At 41.8% G+C, this 23891-nt stretch overlaps 1 protein-coding gene across 1 annotated transcript in view; it reads right to left on the reverse strand.

Moving 5' to 3' along the window:
- Positions 1 to 591: 591 nt before the first annotated feature.
- Positions 592 to 23891, reverse strand: part of aaas (aladin WD repeat nucleoporin) — a 28547-nt gene continuing 5247 nt past the window's right edge. Inside the window, exons 11-17 of the mRNA XM_039665877.2 lie at positions 20910 to 20970; positions 20256 to 20346; positions 19658 to 19730; positions 19492 to 19559; positions 16191 to 16272; positions 2909 to 2993; positions 592 to 774 (exon numbers count right to left, since the gene is read on the reverse strand). Coding sequence (XP_039521811.2) covers positions 634 to 774; positions 2909 to 2993; positions 16191 to 16272; positions 19492 to 19559; positions 19658 to 19730; positions 20256 to 20346; positions 20910 to 20970 — 601 coding nt within the window. The 3' untranslated portion in view covers positions 592 to 633. The remainder of the gene's footprint in view (positions 775 to 2908; positions 2994 to 16190; positions 16273 to 19491; positions 19560 to 19657; positions 19731 to 20255; positions 20347 to 20909; positions 20971 to 23891) is intronic.

Consider the following 23891-nt stretch of genomic DNA (forward strand, 5'->3'; position numbering starts at 1 on the left):
GACTCAGGAATAATTCCGAGTCCTAAAAAAAAAAATGTTCGAGTACGAGTCAATTCCGAGTCCAAATGGACACGAGTCCGTGACAAGACCAAGACCATTAAAATATGGTCTCGAGACCGAGACGAGTCCGAGTCTCGAGTACTACAACACTAGGCAATATATTTCTATCTGGTTAATTTAGATCGGTCGTGGGCCTGTGTCTCATCTGGTTGCCCGTTGTAAAGGTGGGTAGTGAGTACTTTTGCCATTTCTGGGTAGAAACCAGGGATGAGTCAGAGGGATGAGGAGGTCTTATGGAGCCGAACAGACGACGGACTCAACTGGAGCTAAGGAGGCAAACAGATTTGTTTTGTTTTTTTCTGCTTGTTAAAGAGAAAAAAATCAGAAATTGGATTAGGTCACAAAATCAAATCATGGTTTTGATCTAGATCAGTGTTGTCCAACATTTTTTGATAAGATTATAATATGTTTGATCACAGAACCTGGACTACAGGTTAACCAACTTCTGACTCCGGATCCACTCTCTACACAATCAAAGTAAATACAAAGTGCTCATATCGTTTTACCAGCAAATATAAACAAATCACAAAATATACTTCAAAAATAGTTTATTATGCCAGCTAGTGAATGTGTTCATGGACTGATGTCGGTGTAGAGTTTGTTGGCGGGAGCATGGGTTGTGTTGCTGGCGAGGACTTGCTTCTGTGACTCTCCTAAAAGCCCCGCGCTGCTGAAGTAAAACGGCACGTGAGAGATGCGCCCGTCAGACCAGCACTACCAGAGAGAGAGAGAGACTTAAGTGTGTGATGTACACTGCAGTTGGCATTTCTACAGTAGGTTAAAAAACTGGCACCCCCCCTTTTTTTGAATAGACATGAAAATGCACATTTCGAACTTAAATGGTTGTAATTCAAGAATTCTCTGGAATATAGACATATGATTGGTCTTGTTTTAAAGAAGACATTTGGCAGATTTTTGTAAAAGTGAAATGAAGTAAGAAAGTGAAACAGAAAAAAAGTTATAGAAGTTTGAGTTTATGTACAATGTAAAAATATTAATTATGCATATTTTACATAAAATATATATTTTTAAAATCTGGGCTACTCTAAAACGGCAGAAAGATCAAAGCCAAAAATCTGAACAAGTTGTGTTTCAAATTTTAGGTTGATATCTCAAAAAGATTTTGTTTGAGCGCAGTACCAAACTTTTTCACTAGGGCACAATCAGACTCCATTACTGCCCATATAAGGGCGTCTGCATTTCCACTCGTGTTTTGAGTGATATGAACCATTATTTTCACAATTTTCATACAATTTCTGAAGTAGAGATCCTATTCAGAAGTAGTATGAGTAGTTTGGATTCAGATTTTGAAATGAATTGAACCTCTAAGAAACACATACAAAGAACACGCATGTAAGTCATAGCTAGCTGCCACGTCACAAATGGTGAATTTATTATTTTTTTCTTGATATTTCAAACTTTTCAGACCTTTTTTTCCCAAAATAATTGAATGGATTCTATCTTTTGAACTTTTGGCATGAAAACAAACTGAGGTATCTACCATTTTTTCATGATTTTTCATGTTTACTGCTATTTTAAAATAAAGGTCTGAACACGCCTTATGAGTATGAAAATATTCTTGTTTTATATTGATAAATTATGGCTCCTCTGTAATATATTTTGAAAATCAGTCACCAAATATGGAAACTAGAGATTGTAAGCTTTCAAATGATATATAGTTTGTCAATATTACTTAAGGTATTTACTAAGATATTATTGTTTTAAAAATATAGTGGCAAACGTCCCACCTGTGGGAGGGTGACAGTTAAGTGACTGCATCAGTTCTGTGTATTGATTCCCGTCCGCACATTTTAAACAACAAGAAGATGCAAAAGAAACTCTTTTCTCTGTGCACACGTCACCCTTAAAGCGACAGCAGCCTAATAAACCTGCGGCTGTCTGTCATTAACGTCAGTCAAACAATAAAACACAGAGAAAATCACTCCCTGCTTCTGACTGAGTGACTTCTGTAGCTTTAATAAGAGTTAATCTATAATGAATACTGAATGTAAAAAGAAAACTATGCAGTGTTTTTTTAGATTTAATTTCAATTCTGTACCTGAACTTTGTTCTTCTGTGTTTGTTTGAGCTTTTGTTAATTTGTTCTAATTTTATTACCAAACTTTTTTTTAGCTGTTGTGTTTTTGTTTACTGATTTCGGTTCATGAGATTCATCTACAACAAAAAGGCACAGAATAAATATGTTTGAAATGTAATTTCAACATCTAAATGTTCACCTTATTGGAACTGAAACTGGGAATCGAAAAAGAATCAGAACTGGAATCACTGAAATTCAGACGACACCCGAGCCTAGTTGTGTATGAACTGGGGAAGCCAGTATGCCAATTACACTGATTTACCACATTTAAAGGGATAGATCACCAAAAAATAAATTCTGTCATTAATTACACAGACTTTTGTTCCTCTTCGTAACGCAAATGAAGATATTTTTGATGATCTGAGCACGATTTCTGTCCCTCAACTGACACTATCAAGCCCCATAAAGGCAGTAAAGACATTATTAAAGTAATCCGTATGACTCCAGTGGTTTAACCTCAGATTTATGAAGCAGTACGAGGGGTTTGTTTGTGCAAAAAAAATTAATATTAATCCAAAACAAAACTATCACACAACGGCGTCTGCTCTCGCGTCAGCAACACATCTCGCGAACGCTCGGAGAATAATATTGTGTAAATATAGTGGTGAATTATGTTCTGTTGCTCAAAGCAAATGGAAAGTGGGAGTAATTGATGACAGGATTTCTTGTAATGTGCTAACGTGTGTGTGTGTACGGTGAGGCGCTCGATCCAGCAGGACAGTTAGCCGCTAGTTCCCCGGCGAGACTCACCACAGTCAACAGCGCCCCCTGCTGGAAGTGCGGGTGGAACTGCATGAATCTGGGTTCTGCTCCAGCCTCTCCCATCACAAAACCACTGAAACACACACACACACACACACACACACACACAGGGATTAACACTTGATCAGGCTCACATGAATCTGATTCTTCATGATTAGCTAAAGCCAAATACATATTCAGGGGGAGACACATCAGATTTAGACTCAAGCCACTGTCTCAAATATGAAGAAATGCTCAACATTATCGACGGTGACATCACTATACATCAAACAAATATTTAAAAAAACTATACATCATAACGCAAGTGTTAGCAAGTAAAAGCAACTCTGAGCAGTATTTTCTAGGGATGCCCGATACATCAGCCACAATATCGGTATCGGCCGATATATGATCATTCTAATCGTTAAGAAATTTGGCCGATATATTAAAGCCGATAAATAATGTATTATTTCCTTCCACCGAGACGCTTCAGATGCGACTGTTCAACACGATGGATCTGAATTGCTTGAATTGAGGAATTTAAATATGATTGAAATATTTTATAAAAAGGAAAACACGTGCAGCGCAAGCCTGTCATATCGGCTACTTACAATCAGGGTTGGGCAGTATTTCAGATACATGTATTTAAAATACGTATTTGAAATACAAAATACTATTTTGTATTTTAAAGCCTTTGGGAAAAATCGAATGTAATTTGTATTTAAATACATTTAAGATGAGTATTTTTGTATTTTCAGAGCCAGAATCCTAGAAGATCTTTTTGAAAAGCTGGTGTTGCTAAAGGGTATCGAATAGATGGATGTCTGATACACACCTGGAGGAGTACACCATCAAATATAAATATAGCTGCAAGCAGCCATTACCGGGGCCAAGCGCAAAAAGCGGCAACATATGCCAAAATGGCAAGGAGTGGCAGACCAACTGCAGCAAGGAGCAATTAAGGGCATTTTGAGAGAACTTTGGGCAAATGGCTAAGAAAATCACATAAACATTAACTTATAAGACGATTTAATGGGTTATCACTTTCTAACAATAGGTGGCGCAGTTACGAAATAGATGTGATGTGGTCAGAGTGAGGTGACAATGACACATGCAAAGTTTGGTGTCAAAATGTGAAGGCATTGCAGAGATAAAGCCTAAATAGTAATTTTGGCAGCATGCCTAAATTTTGATGCTGTGGTATACGAAAACGGTTTTGTCTATCATCGTGCAATTCATAACTTTTAGTCGGCACGGTCTGGAGATGATACGATTCAATTTTCGTGAAAATCGGACAAACGGTCTAGGAGGAGTTCGAAAAAGAAGGTTTTTCAAAGAAATAAAGATGGCGGACAGGAAGTTTGGCTGATTATGGAAAACCTGATATCTATGTTTTCGGCATAACCCAAGGAATCTATTAAGATCAGTTTCATTGCAATAGGCAAATTTATTCAAAAGTTATTAGCGTTCTCAGAAATTAATTATAACTTTTGACCAACAGATGGCGCGGTCTCAAAATCTTTTGAGTACCTTCAGGGCATGCTGCTTATGGCACACACTGAGTTTTGTAATGTTAGACCAAAGCATTTATTTAGTATAGCATTGTATTTCACAAAACTGTATTGAAGTCAATGGGAATTTCACGTTTTGTTCTATTATAGCGCCACCAAGAGGCTCAGTCCCACAATTTTTTGTGTGTGTCCTCAGAGTGACCCCATACATATGTGTGTCAATTTTGGTGAAAATATCTCAATTCGCTTCCGAGTTATAAACATTTATATGAAAAAACACGTAAAAAATGACTGACACATGACTTTGTTTGAGTTTTACTACCCCTTACTATCAATATTTTCGCATTTGGGCATTAGCATGTAGTTAACAAGCTATGATTCCGTGTTTCTGACGGTGGTTTCGTCTCGATCGGAACAGCGGTTTTGAAGATATAGCCAAGTGTTTTTTTCGCGCTAAAACGCTACGCTACGCCATCCGTGAGACGAAACCCGACATATTTGGTATCGTTGGACTCGGCAACGATTCAGGACCTCAAAAATATGACTCCCGTGAAAATAAGTGTACCACACCCAATGTTATAAGCGTTTGAATAAAACAATTCACCACTAGGTGTCGCTGTTTCGAAACTTCTCAGTCTCCTTCAGGGCATCGTACTGATGACCCATGCCGAGTTTCGTAACAATTCGTTCATGCGTTCAAAAAATACAGCATTTTAGCACATAATTCAAAATGGCCGACAGCCAAAATGGCCGATCTGGGAAAATTGGATACCGGTCGACTCGGCATGACGCCCTGAATCTAACGAGACCAAGTTTTTGATTTTTGGAGAAACCGTTCAGAAGTTATGAGCAAAAATAGCCATTTTTTATATCTCCGGACCACTAGGTGGCGCTGCGCCGAAACGCAGCATGTAGCCTCAGGTCATGCTTGTGATGACACGTACCAAGTTTGGTCTGAAAACGAGTAAGCGTTGCGGAGATACCGCCTCACGTCTGTTTTCGCAAGCGCTACGTAAAATTTGTTTGCGCGTTTATCGAAAACGGTTATTCGAATCATCTTGAATTCCATAACTTTTTGTCAGCACTGGCTGGAGATGATCTGGTGCGATTTTGGTGAAAATCGGACAAACCGTCTAGGACGAGTTCGCAAAAGTAGGTTTTTTAGAAAATTCAAAATGGCGGCCGTTTTTTTATGACGGAAAATGACGTCATAGGGTGCGATCGAATCGCCATGAGCTCAAAAACAAGAAGAAAAAAGAATTTTGTTGATAGGCCTTACGGTTCAAAAGTTATTAGCATAATAAAAGTGAAACTTTGGACAGTTGGTGGCGCTAGAGGGAATGAGTTAGAGACACCAAAATTGGTGTATTTAATGCTGGGACTGTCTTCTATCAGAATGTCAAACCAAAACAACTTTCCCGCAAACCGGTCTATGGGCTGCCATAGACGCCCAGTCGGAAGAAGAATAATAATAATAATAAATATAGCTGCAAGCAGCCATTACCGGGGCCAAGCGCAAGAAGCGGCAACATATGCCAAAATGGCAAGGAGTGGCAGACCAACTGCAGCAAGGAGCAATTAAGGGCATTTTGAGAGAACTTTGGGCAAATGGCTAAGAAAATCACATAAACATTAACTTATAAGATGATTTAATGGGTTATCACTTTCGAACAATAGGTGGCGCAGTTACGAAATAGATGTGATGTGGTCAGAGTGAGGTGACAATGACACATGCAAAGTTTGGTGTCAAAATGTGAAGGCATTGCAGAGATAAAGCCTAAATAGTAATTTTGGCAGCATGCCTAAACTTTGATGCTGTGGTATACGAAAACGGTTTTGTCTATCGTCACGCAATCCATAACTTTTAGTCGGCACGGTCTGGAGATGATACGATTCAATTTTCGTGAAAATCGGACAAACGGTCTAGGAGGAGTTCGAAAAAGAAGGTTTTTCAAAGAAATAAAGATGGCGAACAGGAAGTTTGTCTGATTATGCAAAACCTGATATCTATGTTTTCAGCATAACCCAACGAATCTATTAAGATCAGTTTCATTGCAATAGGCAAATTTATTCAAAAGTTATTAGCGTTCTCAGAAATTAATTATAACTTTTGACCAACAGGTGGCGCTGTCTCAAAATCTTTTGAGTACCTTCAGGGCATGCTGCTTATGGCACACACTGAGTTTTGTAATATTACACCAATGCATTTGTTTAGTATAGCATTTTATTTCACAAAACTCTATTGAAGTCAATGGGAATTTCACGTTTTGTTCTATTATAGCGCCACCAAGAGGCTCAGTCCCACAATTTTTTTTATGTGTCCTCAGAGTGACCCCATACATATGTGTGTCAATTTTGGTGCAAATATCTCAATTCACTTCCGAGTTATAAACATTTATATGAAAAAACACGTAAAAAATGACTGACACATGACTTTGTTTGAATTTTACTACCCCTTACTATCAATATTTTCGCATTTGGGCATTTGCATATAGTTAACAAGCTATGATTCCGTGTTTCTGGCGGTGGTTTCGTCTCGATCGGAACAGCGGTTTTGAAGATATCGCCAAGTGTTTTTTTCGCGCTAAATCGCTACGCTACACCAACCGTAACACGAAACCCAGCATGTTTAGTATCGTTGGACTCGGCAACGATTCAGGAACTCAAAAAGATGACTCCCGTGAAAATAAGTGTACCACACCCAAAGTTATAAGCGCTTGAAAAAAACAATTCACCACTAGGTGGCGCTGTTTCGAAACTTCTCAGGCTTCTTCAGGGCATCGTACTGATGACCCATACCGAGTTTCGTAACAATTCGTTCATGCGTTCAAAAAATACATCATTTTAGCACATAATTCAAAATGGCCGACAGCCAAAATGGCCGATCTGGGAAAATTGGATATCAGTTGACTCGGCATGATGCCCTGAATCTAACGAGATGAAGTTTATGTTTTTTGGACAAACCGTTCAGAAGTTACGAGCAAAAATAGCAATTTTTCATATCTCCGGACCACTAGGTGGCGCTGCGCCGAAACGCAGCACGTAGCCTCAGGTCATGCTTGTGATGACACGTACCAAGTTTGGTCTGAAAAAGAGTAAGCGTTGCGGAGATACAGCCTCACGTCGGTTTTCGCAAGCGCTACGTAAAATTTGTTTACGCGTTTATCGAAAACGGTTATTCGAATCATCTTGAATTCCATAACTTTTTGTCAGCACTGCCTGGAGATGATCCGGTGCGATTTTGGTGAAAATCGGACCAACCGTCTAGGACGAGTTCGCAAAAGTAGGTTTTTTGGAAAATTCAAAATGGCGGCCGTTTTTTTATGACGGAAAATGACGTCATAGGGTGCGATCGAATCGGCATGAGCTCAGGAACAAGAGGAAAAAAGAATTTTGTTGATAGGCCTTACGGTTCAAAAGTTATTAGCATAATAAAAGTGAAATTTTGGACAGTTGGTGGCGCTAGAGGGAATGCGTTAGAGACACCAAAATTGGTGTATTTAAAGTTGGGACTGTCCTCTATCAGAATGTCAAACCAAAACAACTTTCCCGCAAACCGGTCTATGGGCTGCCATAGACGCCAAGTCGGAAACGGAAGAAGAATAATAATAAATATAGCTGCAAGCAGCCATTACCGGGGCCAAGCGCAAGAAGCGGCAACATATGCCAAAATGGCAAGGAGTGGCAGACCAACTGCAGCAAGGAGCAATTAAGGGCATTTTGAGAGAACTTTGGGCAAATGGCTAAAAAAAATCACATAAACATTAACTTATAAGATGATTTAATGGGTTATCACTTTCGAACAATAGGTGGCGCAGTTACGAAATAGATGTGATGTGGTCAGAGGGAGGTGACAATGACACATGCAAAGTTTGGTGTCAAAATGTGAAGGCACTGCAGAGATAAAGCCTAAATAGTAATTTTGGCAGCATGCCTAAACTTTGATGCTGTGGTATACGAAAACGGTTTTGTCTATCATCGTGCAATTCATAACTTTTAGTCGGCACGGTCTGGAGATGATGTGATTAAATTTTCGTGAAAATCGGACAAACGGTCTAGGAGGAGTTCGAAAAAGAAGGTTTTTCAAAGAAATAAAGATGGCGGACAGGAAGTTTGGCTGATTATGCAAAACCTGATATCTATGTTTTCGGCATAACCCAAGGAATCTATTAAGATCAGTTTCATTGCAATAGGCAAATTTATTCAAAAGTTATTAGCGTTCTCAGAAATTAATTATAACTTTTGACCAACAGGTGGCGCTGTCTCAAAATCTTTTGAGTACATTCAGGGCATGCTGCTTATGGCACACACTGAGTTTCGTAATGTTAGACCAAAGCATTTGTTTAGTATAGCATTGTATTTCACAAAACTGTATTGAAGTCAATGGGAATTTCACGTTTTGTTCTATTATAGCGCCACCAAGAGGCTCAGTCCCACAATTTTTTTTATGTGTCCTCAGAGTGACCCCATACATATGTGTGTCAATTTTGGTGCAAATATCTCAATTTACTTCCGAGTTATAAACATTTATATGAAAAAACACGTAAAAAATGACTGACACATGACTTTGTTTGAATTTTACTACCCCTTACTATCAATATTTACGCATTTGGGCATTAGCGTATAGTTAACAAGCTATGATTCCGTGTTTCTGGCGGTGGTTTCGTCTCGATCGGAACAGCGGTTTTGAAGATATCGCCAAGTGTTTTTTTCGCGCTAAATCGCTACGCTACGCCATCCGTGAGACGAAACCCGACATATTTGGTATCGTTGGACTCGGCAACGATTCAGGACCTCAAAAATATGACTCCCGTGAAAATAAGTGTACCACACCCAAAGTTATAAGCGTTTGAATAAAACAATTCACCACTAGGTGGCGCTGTTTCGAAACTTCTCAGGCTCCTTCAGGGCATCGTACTGATGACCCATAACGAGTTTCGTAACAATTCGTTCATGCGTTCAAAAAATACAGCATTTTAGCACATAATTCAAAATGGCCGACAGCCAAAATGGCCGATCTGGGAAAATTGGATATCGGTCGACTCGGCATGACGCCCTGAATCTAACGAGACCAAGTTTTTGATTTTTGGAGAAACCGTTCAGAAGTTACGAGCAAAAATAGCCATTTTTCATATCTCCGGACCACTAGGTGGCGCTGCGCCGAAACGCAGCACGTAGCCTCAGCTCATGCTTGTGATAACACGTACCAAGTTTGGTGTGAAAACGAGTAAGCGTTGCGGAGATACAACCTCACGTCTGTTTTCGCAAGCGCTACGTAAATTTTGTTTACGCGTTTATCGAAAATGGTTGTTCGAATCATCTTGAATTCCATAACTTTTTGTCAGCACTGCCTGGAGATGATCCGGTGCGATTTTGGTGAAAATCGGACAAACCGTCTAGGACGAGTTCGCAAAAGTAGGTTTTTTGGAAAATTCAAAATGGCGGCCGTTTTTTTATGACGGAAAATGACGTCATAGGGTGCGATCGAATCGGCATGAGCTCAGGAACAAGAGGAAAAAAGAATTTTGTTGATAGGCCTTACGGTTCAAAAGTTATTAGCATAATAAAAGTGAAACTTTGGACAGTTGGTGGCGCTAGAGGGAATGAGTTAGAGACACCAAAATTGGTGTATTTAAAGTTGGGACTGTCCTCTATCAGAATGTCAAACCAAAACAACTTTCCCGCAAACCGGTCTATGGGCTGCCATAGACGCCCAGTCGGAAGAAGAATAATAATAAATATAGCTGCAAGCAGCCATTACCGGGGCCAAGCGCAAGAAGCGGCAACATATGCCAAAATGGCAAGGAGTGGCAGACCAACTGCAGCAAGGAGCAATTAAGGGCATTTTGAGAGAACTTTGGGCAAATGGCTAAAAAAATCACATAAACATTAACTTATAAGATGATTTAATGGGTTATCACTTTCGAACAATAGGTGGCGCAGTTACGAAATAGATGTGATGTGGTCAGAGGGAGGTGACAATGACACATGCAAAGTTTGGTGTCAAAATGTGAAGGCATTGCAGAGATAAAGCCTAAATAGTAATTTTGGCAGCATGCCTAAACTTTGATGCTGTGGTATACGAAAACGGTTTTGTCTATCATCGTGCAATTCATAACTTTTAGTCGGCACGGTCTGGAGATGATGCGATTAAATTTTCGTGAAAATCGGACAAACGGTCTAGGAGGAGTTCGAAAAAGAAGGCTTTTCAAAGAAATAAAGATGGCGGACAGGAAGTTTGGCTGATTATGCAAAACCTGATATCTATGTTTTCGGCATAACCCAAGGAATCTATTAAGATCAGTTTCATTGCAATAGGCAAATTTATTCAAAAGTTATTAGCGTTCTCAGAAATTAATTATAACTTTTGACCAACAGGTGGTGCTGTCTCAAAATCTTTTGAGTACCTTCAGGGCATGCTGCTTATGGCACACACTGAGTTTCGTAATGTTAGACCAAAGCATTTGTTTAGTATAGCATTGTATTTCACAAAACTGTATTGAAGTCAATGGGAATTTCACGTTTTGTTCTATTATAGCGCCACCAAGAGGCTCAGTCCCACAATTTTTTTTATGTGTCCTCAGAGTGACCCCATACATATGTGTGTCAATTTTGGTGCAAATATCTCAATTTACTTCCGAGTTATAAACATTTATATGAAAAAACACGTAAAAAATGACTGACACATGACTTTGTTTGAATTTTACTACCCCTTACTATCAATATTTACGCATTTGGGCATTAGCGTATAGTTAACAAGCTATGATTCCGTGTTTCTGGCGGTGGTTTCGTCTCGATCGGAACAGCGGTTTTGAAGATATCGCCAAGTGTTTTTTTCGCGCTAAATCGCTACGCTACGCCATCCGTGAGACGAAACCCGACATATTTGGTATCGTTGGACTCGGCAACGATTCAGGACCTCAAAAATATGACTCCCGTGAAAATAAGTGTACCACACCCAAAGTTATAAGCGTTTGAATAAAACAATTCACCACTAGGTGGCGCTGTTTCGAAACTTCTCAGACTCCTTCAGGGCATCGTACTGATGACCCATAACGAGTTTCGTAACAATTCGTTCATGCGTTCAAAAAATACAGCATTTTAGCACATAATTCAAAATGGCCGACAGCCAAAATGGCCGATCTGGGAAAATTGGATATCGGTCGACTCGGCATGACGCCCTGAATCTAACGAGACCAAGTTTTTGAATTTTGGAGAAACCGTTCAGAAGTTACGAGCAAAAATAGCCATTTTTCATATCTCCGGACCACTAGGTGGCGCTGCGCCGAAACGCAGCACGTAGCCTCAGGTCATGCTTGTGATAACACGTACCAAGTTTGGTGTGAAAACGAGTAAGCGTTGCGGAGATACAACCTCACGTCTGTTTTTGCAAGCGCTACGTAAATTTTGTTTACGCGTTTATCGAAAACAGTTATTCGAATCATCTTGAATTCCATAACTTTTTGTCAGCACTGCCTGGAGATGATCCGGTGCGATTTTGGTGAAAATCGGACAAACCGTCTAGGACGAGTTCGCAAAAGTAGGTTTTTTGGAAAATTCAAAATGGCGGCCGTTTTTTTATGACGGAAAATGACGTCATAGGGTGCAATCGAATCGGCATGAGCTCAGGAACAAGAGGAAAAAAGAATTTTGTTGATAGGCCTTACGGTTCAAAAGTTATTAGCATAATAAAAGTGAAACTTTGGACAGTTGGTGGCGCTAGAGGGAATGAGTTAGAGACACCAAAATTGGTGTATTTAAAGTTGGGACTGTCCTCTATCAGAATGTCAAACCAAAACAACTTTCCCGCAAACCGGTCTATGGGCTGCCATAGACGCCCAGTCGGAAGAAGAATAATAATAATAAATATAGCTGCAAGCAGCCATTACCGGGGCCAAGCGCAATAAGCGGCAACATATGCCAAAATGGCAAGGAGTGGCAGACCAACTGCAGCAAGGAGCAATTAAGGGCATTTTGAGAGACCTTTGGGCAAATGGCTAAGAAAATCACATAAACATTAACTTATAAGATGATTTAATGGGTTATCACTTTCGAACAATAGGTGGCGCAGTTACGAAATAGATGTGATGTGGTCAGAGTGAGGTGACAATGACACATGCACAGTTTGGTGTCAAAATGTGAAGGCATTGCAGAGATAAAGCCTAAATAGTAATTTTGGCAGCATGCCTAAACTTTGATGTTGTGTTATACGAAAACGGTTTCGTCTATCATCGTGCAATTCATAACTTTTAGTCGGGACGGTCTGGAGATGATACCATTCAATTTTCGTGAAAATCGGACAAACGGTCTAGGAGGAGTTCGAAAAAGAAGGTTTTTCAAAAAAATAAAGATGGCGGACAGGAAGTTTTGCTGATTATGCAAAACCTGATATCTATGTTTTCAGCATAACCCAAGGAATCTATAGACCTTTTTCACAAAAACCGGAAATACGTAATCGTTGTGGAAACGGAGTTCCCGTCAACTGTCGACACATCAGAAAAAACTACTCTGTGAGGAGAAAATTGATCAGAGAGTCTTCAAAACTTCAAAAAAATGTAAACTTGTCATGGTCCAGTTGTTGATGACTTTGTAAAATGCTGTGGTGATGCTTGTCTGCAGCTGATGTATCTAAGACCAAAGATATGATTATTGATTTCAGAACTGAAGCTCATTCTTCCCAATATACGTTCATTAAAGGTAAGAAGGTGGAGTGTGGAAAGTTATTAATATTTAGGGACTATTACTTACAATAAACTGCATTTTGATGTGAATACCAGAAAGAAGTCTGTCAGTTTTATTCTACAGTTATTCGTGAATTTTTTGCATTGCTCTTGCTATAGAACGATCAAAGATGAAGAACAATTTATACAAATATTAATTTATCCCTTGTACACTCAGATTGTTAAATACTCAGAATGGTATTAATATTTTAAATGTATATGTAGCCCACTGTAGTGTGTTCTTATTTATCTTGTTTTATATTGTGGTGTATATTTTTATGTGCTTATTCCGCTGGATACAAATATCTTAATAAAGTTGAGCATGAACTAACGTTACTTCAAAATACACAAATCATAAAACATAAAAAATAAACATAAACAATGACGGCTTATTAGTGAACGGTGACATGAGAAGTACAGAAGATCACAGGATCAATAACATCCCGCCAGATTGCCTGAATCCATTTCCGTCGAACTTCATCGACAGGGAACTGACGAGGGAAGGAATAAAAACGACAGGTATGGCTGCTTTTGGGAATAACAAAAAAGATCTGTACGCAACAACTCTCACTAGTTGCCTTCGGCGCTATCTGTTATGAATGGAGCGGAAGAAGATTACCACGACAATTGCGTATTTCCGGTCCCAAATACGGAAGTTGTGAGAAAGGTCTATTAAGATCAGTTTCATTGCAATAGGCAAATTTATTCAAAAGTTATTAGCGTTCTCAGAAATGAATTATAACTTTTGACCAACAGGTGGCGCTGTCTCAAAATCTTTTGAGTACCTTCAGGGCATGCTGCTTATGGCACACACTGAGTTTCGTAATGTTAGACCAAAGCATTTATTTAGTATAGCATTGTATTTCACAAAACTGTATTGAAGTCAATGGGAATTTCACGTTTTGTTCTATTATAGCGCCACCAAGAGGCTCAGTCCAACAATTTTTTGTATGTGTCCTCAGAGTGACCCCATACATATGTGTGTCAATTTTGGTGCAAATATCTCAATTTACTTCCGAGTTATAAACATTTATATGAAAAAACACGTAAAAAATGACTGACACATGACTTTGTTTGAATTTTACTACCCCTTACTATCAATATTTTCGCATTAGGGCATTTGCATATAGTTAACAAGCTATGATTCCGTGTTTCTGGCGGTGGTTTCGTCTCGATCGGAACAGCGGTTTTGAAGATATCGCCAAGTGTTTTTTTCGCGCTAAATCGCTACGCTACACCAACCGTAAGATGAAACCCAGCATGTTTAGTATCATTGGACTCGGCAACAATTCAGGATCTCAAAAAGATGACTCCTGTGAAAATAAGTGTACAACACCCAAAGCTATAAGCGTTTGAAAAAAAAAATTCACCACTAGGTGGCGCTGTTTCGAAACTTCTCAGGCTCCTTCAGGGCATCGTACTGATGACCCATACCGAGTTTCGTAACAATTCGTTCATGCGTTCAAAAAATACAGCATTTTAGCACATAATTCAAAATGGCCGACCGCCAAAATGGCCGTTCTGGGAAAATTGGATATCGGTGGACTCGGCATGACGCCCTGAATCTAACGAGACCAAATTTATGATTTTTGGACAAACCGTTCAGAAGTTACGAGCAAAAATAGCCATTTTTCATATCTCCGGACCACTAGGTGGCGCTGCGCCGAAACGAAGCACGTAGCCTCAGGTCATGCTTGTGATAACACGTACCAAGTTTGGTGTGAAAACGAGAAAGCGTTGCGGAGATACAACCTCACGTCTGTTTTCACAAGCGCTACGTAAATTTTGTTTACGCGTTTATCGAAAACGGTTATTCGAATCATCTTGAATTCCATAACTTTTTGTCAACACTGGCTGGAGATGATCCGGTGCGATTTTGGTGAAAATCGGACAAACCGTCTAGGACGAGTTCGCAAAAGTAGGTTTTTTGGAAAATTCAAAATGGCGGCCGTTTTTTTATGACGGAAAATGACGTCATAGGGTGCGATCGAATTGGCATGAGCTCAGGAACAAGAGGAAAAAAGAATTTTGTTGATAGGCCTTACGGTTCAAAAGTTATTAGCATAATAAAAGTGAAACTTTGGACAGTTGGTGGCGCCAGAGGGAATGAGTTAGAGACACCAAAATTGGTGTATTTAAAGTTGGGACTGTCCTCTATCAGAATGTCAAACCAAAACAACTTTCCCGCAAACCGGTCTATGGGCTGCCATAGACGCCCAGTCGGAAGAAGAATAATAATAATAATAATAAGAACCGGCACAGATACAATAGGTGCCTCCGCACCTTCGGTGCTTGGCCCCTAATAATAGGAACCGGCACAGATACAATAGGTGCCTCCGCACCTTCGGTGCTTGGCCCCTAAAAAGAAACGGAACAGATACAATAGGTGCCTCCGCACCTTCGGTGCTTGGCCCCTAATAATAATAATAAGAACCGGCACAGATACAATAGGTGCCTCCGCACCTTCGGTGCTTGGCCCCTAATTTACTTTGTCTTATTTAGTTCTTGTTACTGAGTGCGAGGTAATGATGGTGATAAAACATAGTAAAAGATGTTTTTTTTTGTATTTCCTACAGGGCTGGGGAAGGGAAGAGGTATATAAAATAAAAACGAAAGTTTCTAAGTAGTTGCACACACCTAAATATTTGCTGGCGTTCAGAATAGGCCCAGATAGATTTCAGCCTGCACTGAATCGCCAATGTCACATGTATTTTCTGTATTTTCAAAATACAAAATACTGTATTTGTATTTAAATACATTTTTCCACACAGTATTTTGTATTTGTATTTAAATACATTTCCATGTATGTATGCCCATCCCTGCTTACAATCATAACGAGAGAATTATAATTGTGTGCTTGGGACACTACTTCGTAATGGTGAGACTTTAGTTTGTATAATCAGGCTCTCAAAATTATATAAAAATGTGGATTTAGATTTATCGGCCAATATATCGGTTACAGGCTTCAAATATAAAGGATTATCGGTATGGGCCTAAATGTTGATCTGAGTGTATTCCTAGTAATGTGTGTGTGTTCCTCAGAGTTCGCCTCATACGCACCAGGGCAGCAGCTCGAAGACGGGCACAGAGCGTGTTTTGAACACGGCTATCACCGACGGGTGATTATCGGCCACGGGATCGCCTGAACAAAACACAGCTGTGTTAGAGACTGGAGAACATTATATTTTATTATCATTATGGTATATGCAAAGCTATGAAGAGGTTCTGTTGTAATATTATAAACATTTCAACAACTTTTGACCAGCCAAACAAAATCATGTGGGTCAATGTGCAGTTAAACCCCAAAGGCCTGTTTCCACCAAGAACAATAACGGCACAATAATAACAATATATCGGTCTAAAAATCGGTTTATATATTATGTGAGAGTTCAAACAATTATAACAACAGAGAAACAATACCATTGGACTCACTTTAGTGATTTTTAACAGTTGATGAACGATTTAAAATCGACAGCCAATCAGAATCCACCCTGATTTAACCCTATAAGCCCTGAAGGATTTCAGCATTGTTGTTTTTTCTGAGTGACATCCACAAAAGTAAAGAATCATAACTCTAAAACTAGAGAGAGTCAAAGGGCAGGAGTCGTGTGGTAGAAAAGTAAGAAAGATGCATCATTGCATGTGGACAGTCTCATGCTGAGAAACTGCTGATAAAAGCACCAGGTCATTTATTTTAAATACTTGACATGCAATAACTCAGAAAAGAGCAGTCCTCCGGCCTTATTTCTTTCCTAATAAATCTCCTACATGTGAGCTGCATCTGGGTCATGTTTTATGATAGCATAAATAAATAAAGTCACAGCCTTTGAAAGCAAGGTGGCCTTCGATCGGGATCATCCGCTTTAAGGAATGATGTAGGACGTGTACATGTTGAGCGCTTCACTTTGATTTAAACTACAAGTGTTGTTGCAGATGAAATATAACACTGATATCATCAGATTAAATCAGCGGTTCTCAAACTGGGGGGCCACTAGATGGCGCTAGGGGGACCGTAAAGAAATTCTAGAATATGAAATTATTTTAAAAAATGATTTTACCTGTATGTAAGTTTGGATTGTCCTATGTGAAATCTGCATTGCATGATTTCTTTTATATTGTAAACTTTGTATAAAATTGTATGTCTTCTATATTGAAAAACTATTTCTTTAAGTAGAGTAGAGTTTTTTTTTTTGTTTCTTGCTGAAAAAACAGATTGCTGTTCAAATTTGCAAACCAAACTTGAGCCACTGTCATTTACTACCTTAAAATGTAAGAAAATTAATTTTAGCAAATTAATTTTTCAGTGTTCATCTTTTACTATGAACATCACAAATGTTCAGTATTCAATACTTTTGTTGCACTTTTCAGACAATATTACTGTTAACTGTCAAAACCATTTTTTTTATAAAAAATTGTTATATTTAATGAAATGTACAATTTAACTAATTTTGTATATTCAAAGACATAAAGCTACAAACAGAGCTGTTGTTCCAGCATTGTACAAATTCATTTGTTTTTGGTACAATCTAAAATTTGTAAGTAAAATTGTACGTTTGAGGATGTTTTCGTCATGAGTAGGGATGCACCGATACCACTTTTTTGGAAAACGAGTACGAGTACGAGTACTTGCATTTCAGTACTCGCCGATACCGATGCCGAGTACTTAATAAAAAAAAAATAAAAAAAACATGATTTAAATATTTTTATATACGGGTTTTTAGGTCCTTGATTAAATTACTTGGGTAACACTATTTCGATAGTCCACTTTACTAACTATAAGTAACTTTTCAATTACATGTCAACTAACTGTCATTAGAGTATTAATAGACTAGAGTATTAGTACGATCAGCTTAATATCTGATAACACTTTATTTATTTGGCCCCCCAACAGACATTCGACTGACTATAAGTAACTTGGCGACTACAAGTAAACTTATTCTCCTAATCCAAAGCCATTCACTTTGAAATTGTTCCACACCAGTGATGCACGGGTTGATCCAAAATGAACGCGTGCCTGCGCCGCGGTTACCCGCAGTTACGGGTCATCCAAAAATATTTTTAATGATATTCGGGTCGCGGTCGGTCAGGTCGTTTGGAAAAAAATGCCAATTAAACCTTTGTATTTATATAGTACTAGATAGAATTTTCTATGAAATATATAGGCCAAATTTATTTATTGGCTGAATAACTGGCACGAAGATGACACACAAGCTCAGTCTAAACAGTTCTCAGTTCTGTACTGGTGTTATCACCTCTGCGTTCGTTACTATACGCGGATGCGCAGTATCAGCAGTATCAACAACATGTCTCAGTTCAGTGAACTGTTAGAGTTACTGGAGTAAAATATAATTCGGGATATTGGTTTATTTCAACTCGGAGGGACTGTCAGGCATGTCTGAAAGTGAGTAACTGTAGTAACTTGTGGATCAGCACTGACGCAAGACGTGAACTGATGCGAATGATTCAGTTCGATTTAGCGTACTGGTTCGACCGGTTCATTAAAAAGAACCGATTCGTTCACGAACCGGCCATGTCTATGATCACTAGTCTGCAGAGAGATGGAGGCGGCAAGAGAAAAGGTGAAGACTGGGGAGTGGAAGCTCCGCAAATACACAAATAGAAAGAGTAAGTGTGGGAGACATTTACCGAAATAATGAAAGATGATGACCAAAGTGCTGCCTTTGTTATATGTAGGCTACGTCTTCTTGCGATGCTGTGTTGTTATTATGGCCCAATGACGCTACGATGAGCATGTACTACTTTTAAAAAATACGGTCAGGAAGAGGGTCGGGTACAATATTTTCTTACTTTTTTGCGGTCCGAGTAGCGGGCGGGTAGTTGAAAACGTTGGTAGTGTGCGGGTTGTTTATACATTGACCCGCGCATCACTGTTCCACACGGCTGACATGTCTCCCCATCTCCCCGCTCTGAGCTGCAGCCGGAGCCTGGGGGTGGGCACTCGGCGCCTGTGATTAACCCATTTCTCAGAACATGGTATCGGTCCCCGGTATCGGGGGACTTTTAACGAGTACGAGTACTTTAGAAAATGTGGTATCGAGGCCGATACCAGATACCGGTATCGGTATCGGTGCATCCCTAGTCATGAGTTTTCTTTTGGGGGCCACAAAATGATTCACCCTACACAAGGGGGCCTCCTCCTGAAAAAGTTTGAGAACCACTGGATTAAATGACCTTACAACATGAACGCATGTTTTACAGTGTTTAAGCGAGACAGACGGCATCATAAACACAGCTTCCTAAGATATCTGTCCAGGTCAGGTTGGTCAAGCCGTTCACTCGAGATCAGCTGTGTATGTGTGTGTGTGTGTGTGTTTGTGGATACAGTAGGGCTGTATTTTACCTTTCAGAAGCACAGCAAGTCTCTCTCCTCTCGGGTCCCATGAAAGCGAGCACACCTCTCCCCCAACACTGGCACACACACACACACACACACACAGGTTCAGTTGCTCACAGTATTTCTCCAGCCCTCATTGCCCTGTATCAGGTGTGTGTGTGTGAAGTCTTACGTGAGTTCTCCATCAGGTCCAGGGAAGCTGGTCTCGGAGAGGTCGGCCACCACTGTGGCGGCTTTAGGACCCCCTGAAACAACACTCTCAGATCATGTTGTGCATGCTAACATCGTGCTTTTAATAATCTCCTAAACCTCTTGATCTGACACAGCAAGAGTAATCATGCAGGATATATCAACACTAAAGCAACATGACTCGGGAACATTAACTTAAACACACTCATCCAATCCGCATAATGTATTTAAAACTGAAGCGCACTGAATCCATGCGTGTCATCTGTCACTCAGTGAAGGGAAAGACATCGTTTAATGTTCAGTTCCTGTGATATTTAGTTGCTTCACTTAATTAGCAGTAATCACACTAAAGCCAGAACTGACACCAGTCTCTTCTTATCTGTACATTATATACTGTACATCGCAGTTAATGAACGAAACTACAAAAATAGGTTTGTTCAATGAGCTTAAATGACAGAAAGCACAGTTAGTTTAGGTCACTACAATATAAATGAAACGAGTTTATTTAATTAAATGATGTGTCGACCTTTCCCGTTCCTCCGCTAGCGGCTAGTCAGGAGACGACGTGCTGATGTTCATACCTGTGAGGTCAGAGAAGGTCAGCGCGTATACGAGCCGCTCTCCCTGAATGCTCAACAGCAGACAGCCTCCGTCGGGACTCCAGCAGGCCGACTGACACACACACACACACACACACACACACTGAGGGAATGAGCCAGGGATCTTAACCATCAATCACTCCTCCTGGCAGTGTGATGATGTTTACACTAGTTAGAGGAGTTCCCTTTCAATCGGTCACGTTCGACATGCGACGTAATTGGGGTCTGAGAGTCTCGCGTATGGTGCTGGATCTGGCAGCAACGGTGGCGTTTTACATAGTGGATCACAATTATGTCGGCACGTCGACGTAATGTTGAAGGTGACCGACTGAAAGATCATCCTTCCCTGAAGGAAAGAACAGGAGACGCTACGCCCCGAAGCCACGGTTGGTAACCATCGATGTACGGCCTTCACAATCTCGGCTCCTCAGTGAAAAACTAAAGTTCTGTATATATGACTGTGTGACGGGGCGTATGTCGCGATTCATCCACGCCATTGGCTCATTCTGTCGATACTCAAAGATAAGGCTTCCTGAAGTGATCCGCATGTCACCGTAACGTCTCCTGTTCCCTCCTTCAGGGTTACATTAGTAACCTGTACCGAGGGTTACATTAGTAACCGAGACGTTTTCTTACCTGACAACTGCCTTTCAGACACGGCCATCTCTCACAGGTCCACATGCGAGTCTCCCAAACCCTACAACACACAACACAACCTATAGTCATCAGCTCACGTGTAACGTCTGTCTGGCCATCGGAGCTGTCGGGATTTTTCAGTAGTACTTTGGAAGCGTATCTCTTGACTTTGAACTAATCTGATTTCGACTCTGCTTATTGATTTCGATTCTTATCGATTCCTAATATCAATTCCAATAAGGTAACAAAAAAACTAACATGCTCGGGCAGATTCGGCTTGAAGTCGTTCATCCTCGGATGTTACAAAAAAGGCTATGACCGCCCACACCGCAATGACGCCATTATTGCCGCGCGCGCTCGTGCTAAAACGTGGAGTATAAACAAGGCTTTACTCTGTGTCAGCGCGCTCTGATCGGTAAAGGGGAGAGATATCAGACCTGTTTATTAAGGAGACCTCCCAGATTTCTCTTTTTAAGTGCACAGACCTCTCCTGAATCATCTCCAGCACTCCGCCTCCGAAGCACCACTAACTCCGCCTCCGAAGCACCACTAACTCCGCCCCGAAGCACCACTAACCCCTCCCCCGAAGCACCACCAACTCCGGCCCCGAAGCACCACTAACTCCGCCCCCGAAGCACCATTAACCCCACCCCGAAGCACCACTAACCCCGCCCCCCAAGCACCACTAACCCCACCCCCGAAGAACCACTAACCCCACCCCCGAAGCACCACTAACCCCGCCCCAAAGCAGCACTAACCCCGCCTCCGAAGCACCACTAACTCCGCCCCCGTAGCACCACTAACTCCGCCCCGAAGCACCACTAACCCCGCTCCTGAAGCACCACTAACCCCGTCCCGAAGCACCACTAACCCCGCCCCCGAAGCACCACTAACCCCGCCCCCGAAGCGCCACTAACCCCGTCCCGAAGCACCACTAACCCCGCCCCGAAGCACCACTAACTCCGCCCCTAAAGCACCACTAACCCCGCCCCCGAAGCACCACTAACCCCGCCCCCGAAGCTCCACTAACTCCGCCCCGAAGCACCACTAACCCCGCCCCCGAAGCACCACTAACCCCGCCCCCGAAGCACCACTAACCCCGCCCCGAAGCACCACTAACCCCGCCCCGAAGCACCACTAACCCCGCCCCGAAGCACCACTAACCCCGCCCCCGAAGCACCACTAACCCCGCCCCGAAGCACCACTAACCCCGCCCCCGAAGCTCCACTAACTCCGCCCCCGAAGCACCACTAACCCCGCCCCGAAGCACCACTAACCCCGCCCCCGAAGCACCACTAACCCCGCCCCCGAAGCACCACTAACCCCGCCCCGAAGCACCACTAACCCCGCCCCGAAGCACCACTAACCCCGCCCCGAAGCACCACTAACCCCGCCCCCGAAGCACCACTAACCCCGCCCCGAAGCACCACTAACCCCGCCCCCGAAGCTCCACTAACTCCGCCCCTGAAGCACCACTAACTCCGCCCCCGAAGCACCACTAACCCCGCCCCGAAGCACCACTAACCCCGCCCCCGAAGCACCACTAACCCCGTCCCGAAGCACCACTAACCCCGCCCCGAAGCACCACTAACCCCGCCCCCGAAGCACCACTAACCCCGCCCCCGAAGCACCACTAACCCCGCCCCGAAGCACCACTAACCCCGCCCCGAAGCACCACTAACCCCGCCCCGAAGCACCACTAACCCCGCCCCCGAAGCACCACTAACCCCGCCTCCGTTTCCCTCGTAAGCTGATATTAGTATTTAAAAATTCTCTATGATAAAAAACGTTTGTAAAAATACTTTAATAACACTGTTTTGGTGGTTATAGAGTTGTAATGACGGTGTGTGTGTGTGTAGTCTCGCGTAGCCAGACCTTCAGACTGACGGCTGAAGGTCTGGAATTCATAGCAGCTTTCTTTGGCCAAGGCCCGCCCATAAGGCCGTTTGACCGACATGTCAAACAACCAATTACAGTTCGTTTCATTCAGCGTGACGTTTCGGGGCGTGGAAATGTCCCCACAACATCAGACCGGCGTGCAACAAGTCAGTCAGACTCAGCAGCAGTCACCGGAGGCGCTCGTTAACAACGGTCCGCGTTATTAAATTCACCCACAAACTCGCGCTCATGTCCATCTTATGCCCGCTTTGTCACACGGCCAGTTCAACCTCGTATAAATCAGGTTATGTGTGTAAATCACGTGGTCACGAGCGCTCACTCAGACACACTGTACCCAGCGCTGCTCGTGCGTCACAGTTATGTTGATAAAGCGCTCCCCGTTCACAGTAACCGGCTCGTCTCATTCAAAACAGCCAGCTGTAACGTTAGCTGTCAGCGAGCCGCCGCACATTGAATACTCGCAGTCAAACGTTTGACTCTGCAGTATCTTATGCACCTTATAATCCAGTGTGCGCATATGAATACTGAATCGGCCAGCTGTGATGTCAGCGTCTGTTTCATGTTTGCCCACAAACGCGGCTGATATCCCCTTCGCAATTAAGTACTTCACTTGATCTTCCATAATCGATAGGAGGGGACATACAACTACGTTTAGCTGATCTTGATTAATGCTCATTGTCACTCATAAACTCAACAGTTTTTCTTCCGCAATCACACTTCTGCGCTTTGTTTCCCGGCGGACCGAAAATAAACGCGACACTGACGCCCCCCGGAAATCCGATAAAATTCAACCAATCAGATGACGACTTCGACATTCCTGAAGTGTTTCCAGTTAAGTGTACCATATGCATCAGACGTTTAGCCAACGTTCCGTGGGCGTGACGTCTGAGGCTGAGACTAGTGTGTGTGTGTGTACGGCACCTGAAGAGAGCTGACGGTGTGTGTGTGTGTGTGTGTGTGTGTGTGTACGGCACCTGAAGAGAGCTGACGGTGTGTGTGTACGGCACCTGAAGAGAGCTGACGGTGTGTGTGTGTGTGTGTGTGTGTGTGTGTACGGCACCTGAAGAGAGCTGACGGTGTGTG

The sequence above is a fragment of the Pimephales promelas genome, chromosome 7, assembly GCF_988280905.1.
Source record: "Pimephales promelas chromosome 7, fPimPro1.hap1.1, whole genome shotgun sequence".
Classification (NCBI taxonomy): Eukaryota; Metazoa; Chordata; class Actinopteri; order Cypriniformes; family Leuciscidae; genus Pimephales; species Pimephales promelas.